At 38.0% G+C, this 4350-nt stretch overlaps 1 protein-coding gene across 1 annotated transcript in view; it reads right to left on the minus strand.

Moving 5' to 3' along the window:
* The window catches only part of LOC107087659 (N-acetylmuramoyl-L-alanine amidase-like), a 14981-nt gene extending 12209 nt beyond the window's left edge, over nucleotides 1–2772 (minus strand). Inside the window, exon 1 of the mRNA XM_015379348.1 lies at nucleotides 2589–2772. Coding sequence (XP_015234834.1) covers nucleotides 2589–2655 — 67 coding nt within the window. The 5' untranslated portion in view covers nucleotides 2656–2772. The remainder of the gene's footprint in view (nucleotides 1–2588) is intronic.
* Nucleotides 2773–4350: the final 1578 nt, after the last annotated feature.

Here is a 4350-nt window from a genome sequence, read left to right on the forward strand (position 1 = left end):
CAGGCGAAGGGATGCAAGACAATCCAAGCCAAAGTCAGTGTTGAAGAGGTTTACAGGAGTCATGGCCAGAAGATCAGAGATCCATACAGGTACCAAAGGAAAATCGGTGTATGGAAACAGATCCAGGGTCATCAACAGACAGAATCCAGCAGGAGTCCAAAGACGGGTCAGGCAAACAGATCAGAAAAAGGGATGGGCAGGTGCAGAGGCCCAAAGGCAGAACGGGTCAGGATCAGGCAATTGGAACACAATCAGGTATATGCTAGAGAACTCTCACTAAATGCTTGAATAATCTGCCACTGATGACTGGAAGCAGGTTAAAAAGAGACTGGAGCAGGTGGCACAAATGAAAGGTGATGAGAAACTGGGCTGAGCTAGGTAGGTGAATGGAATGAACAATAAAGCCAGTCATCAGTGGCAAGATCATGACATGGACAGGATATTTCTAATATTTGCAATATTTAGCACATGAAAGACTGAAATTCCAGAAACCTCTTTGATATAGGAAATAAATAAGAGGTCCTGATCAAAAATAACACCAAGATTTTTATATTGATTATATGAGATCCACATAATCCCATCCAAATGAAGTCACATGAGCTGATGACTGGCTTAACAGTTCATTTCATTTACCTGCCCAGTTCTGCCCGGTTTCTCATCACTGCTCATCTGATCCACCTGTTCCAGCTTCTATTTAAACTGCTTGCTCCCAGTCGTCAGCGCCAGATTGTTCTTAAGCCTTTGGTGTAAGAGTATTCTAGGTTTACTTTAGAGTTCTGATTGCCCGATCCTGACCCGTTTTCTTCTTCGGACCTTTGAGCCTGCCTTTCCCCATTCTGATCTGTTTGCCTGACCTGTCTTCAAACTCCTGTTGGATTCTTCATGTTTTATCCCACCCTTCGTCATCTGCTCTGACCTTATTTCCTGTCAGTTCTGTGTTCTTCAAGGTTTTGGCATCTGGAACTCTCTGTGTGGGAACCGCTACGTCTTGTCAGCTGACAGGCTCGTATCAATCTCTTTCTCTGGGCACGGACTTTACTCTAAACCAAGTTAGTGACTCATGCATTCAGATCATCCTCCATCAGGTTTTCGTGGTCACTAACCTGTGTTCCTCTCTCCAGACTCCCCTGGATCAGATGTCCTACCCACTGCAACTCTGATCCGTCGGTGTTCTAATTAACGCTTTTTGAAGATACCCCACTGTCTGTCTGGCCATAATAGTAGGTCCCTCTGTCTGTCTGAGTCTTGACAGACTGACTGATCAGCTTCTTTTTCAAAGAATCTGGTCCAAAGACAATAACTTCTGTTTTGTCTGCATTCGGGTCTTCATGACATGCCTGTAATCTATTTAACGGGTTAGTTTCATGTGGATTTATAGACAGATATAGCTGTCCTATTGTTCTCAGCCTGACACCATGGTTCAACACTGATTAACCATGTAGCATCTGAAAGGACACACCTATCCTGGTTACGCTATCTAGCCTCAGCTTTCCAAAACAGACATCATCAGATGTTACTGGTCCTGTAGAATAAAAGAAAATATTTCAAGTTTAACTATTTGGGTTTTTGATTATTTCAACTTTTTTATTTTTAGCAACAGATGTTACTTGTCTGTAAAAGATATTGCTAATGTATCAGGTTAGGCACAAATAAATCATTAAAAAAATTATTTGCATATTTTTTCTTTATATTTTTGTTTCTGACTTAACAGGATCTCATGTATATTTTGTCTGAAATAAATGTTAAAAAAGTAGAGTTTAAAGTCTTAAAATAAGATTTTGTCCAAAGAAAAGTTTTAAACATATGCTTAAGTTCAAGAATGCTATTTTTTGTATTTTTTGTTGTTGTTGTTAAATTAATTCAACAAATGGCTTAATTAATAAACAAATGGCTTAGGCTTAAGCATGATATGCTAGAGTCTGGTTAAACAAATGTTTTCCACGCTAGGTTTAAATTCAAGCACTGAATGCTAGCCTCAAAGTGAAACTAAAACAATCATCATACTTTGACTATTATATTTTTAACAACCATTCCAAATCTTCACGTTGAATCCTCTCATTTCAAATCAAAGTTGGATTGAATTCTGGGTTAATTACAGTATATTTTTTCATTAAACTGACCTAAGTAACATTGTAATTGATGTATAATTTAATGAAGCAAACTTTGACAGAGATACAATATGTTCAGCAAATGATACTTCCTCATATTTCTTGTCCTCAATGGGAAGTCTGAGCATATGAACAAAAAACAAGGCATTTCCATTATGTCTGGGAAACCATGCACAGCAAAATGAGTAAACAAGAGGTAAAACATGGTCTCCTGCTCGCTGTCTGTTCTAGAAACTTTCTCTACAACATCCAGACAGGATTTTACAAAAAATAATTCTTCATGGAAAGACAGTAAGACAGATGTTAAATGTAATATAATGATGCAAAACAGCTTTTGTTAAAGCGTAAATATGTTTACTTTTTATTAAAGGTTTTACAAATGTATTATGGATAATTAAACAATAAAAACCGAACCATACTACAATTTCTTTACAAAATCTTGTGTATGTCAAAGAACTGATAAGAACAAACATTGTTTACCTTCTGCATATGCGCTGGTGAAAAGCAGCAGAGCAGCCAGGGTTAATTTCCAGCAGCGTTTGTCCATCCTGAGCTGGAAACACTTTCAGGTCCAGGCTTTGAATGTGCACACTATTGTTGTTTCCTTCTAATTTATAGAAATTCACAGCCGAAGCATGCAAGTGGTTATGTAACAGCTGCGCAAATACTCTGCATGGATTATTTTTACATATGATCAACCAGTGTCCGCCTAAGCAATGTGGGAAACGGGCACCTGTGAAATACGTAGTGTGTTGTTGAACATTGAGGAAATCACATTGCTGACTGTTCACAATGGTCAGTTTGGTGGCTCTCTGTGAGGAAGGCATGGGTATTTTGGAGAAATTTTCCATTTCTATTATATAAACCCATTCCACTTATTTGTGAAATCAATGTACCAGCCTCATTTGAAGTAATATGACCACACCACTCTAGAAATAAGTGCCTCTCCTCTGTGAAGCAATATGTACAGCATGTTACTGTTAATATTAAGAACAAATGGAAAGCTTGGCTGCAAAACAGAGGAAGTTCCAAAATGCTGTATCACATGTTCTGAAAGCAGAGACAGAAATATATAACCCCCCTAAGGCAATTTGGATGTGTCTGAAGAAAAACAAAAATCACATAAGTGTTTAACACAGACGTTCCTTGCCTGTTCTACAGGGTTTAGCGGTTTCCCTGCTCCAGCACAACTGGTTTGCATTGACAGCTGATCAACAGGCCTTTTCTGAACTGCAATGATCTGTGCTAAAGCAGGGAAACCTCTGAAAGATGCAGGACAGCAGCCCTTGAGGACCTACTTTGGGAATGCCTGTCTTAACAAAATCCAATGGTTAATCATTGGTCCATATTGAGCTGACTTGAAAGGGAGAACAGGAAGTGGATGTTTTGCAGTTGATGTGTATGTAAAGTCCATTGCAGAAGGACATTGCCTAAAATAACATTGACAGAAGTGCGTTTACTGTCAGAACGACACAGATGATTTGGTATTTATGATAATAACATAAACTTGAATGTTAGTGGGTTTTTTGGGGTTGGTAGATAATATTTAAAAGAAACTAAATGTATGACACTTCCTGGTAGACATACTCCTAAAGTCTCTTACAAAACTATTAACACTCCTTGATTTTATTCACTTATTGTTTTTGTAATCTGAGCTAAATGGATCACACCAGTATTAAATAGAATGAGACCCCACAATGAACCTAGGGGGACCTCGCATGTGATTGTTGAAAAGCTACCTGTTGAAACAAAGAAGTCTGATTCCATCAAGTTAAACTCAAACTAGTCAATTGCTGTGCCAAAAAAATAAACCCAGTGCTCTAGTGGCTTCAGTAATATCCCACAGTGTACAATGTTGTTAACCATGTTTAAATTCAATAAAGCCACTACCTTGGTTCTTCCATAGTGTATTTTTTTTGTGGATGATATTGAACCCCTGCAGTATGGGTACAGTACTGAGTAACTAAGTACACAAACCTAACTGAAAAGGGCTGATTGGTGTAAAATTGTATTTCACTCTTGAAATAAACATTTTTTAAATTGGTTCATTTAAAACATACTTTATTGATTCGAAAAGGAGATTAAAAGTTGTTGCAAATAGGCTGAGGTGAATTCTTGTAGTTTTAATGAAAAAACACTAATAACAGGCAAAATCCAAAAATCCAACTAAAATGTAACTCCAGAACCAGAACCACGGAGACATCAAGGAGACATCAAGGGAAACACGCACAAGGAGCCAGGG

The sequence above is a fragment of the Cyprinodon variegatus genome, unplaced genomic scaffold, assembly GCF_000732505.1.
Source record: "Cyprinodon variegatus isolate N-32 unplaced genomic scaffold, C_variegatus-1.0 Scaffold190, whole genome shotgun sequence".
NCBI classification, from domain to species: domain Eukaryota; kingdom Metazoa; phylum Chordata; class Actinopteri; order Cyprinodontiformes; family Cyprinodontidae; genus Cyprinodon; species Cyprinodon variegatus.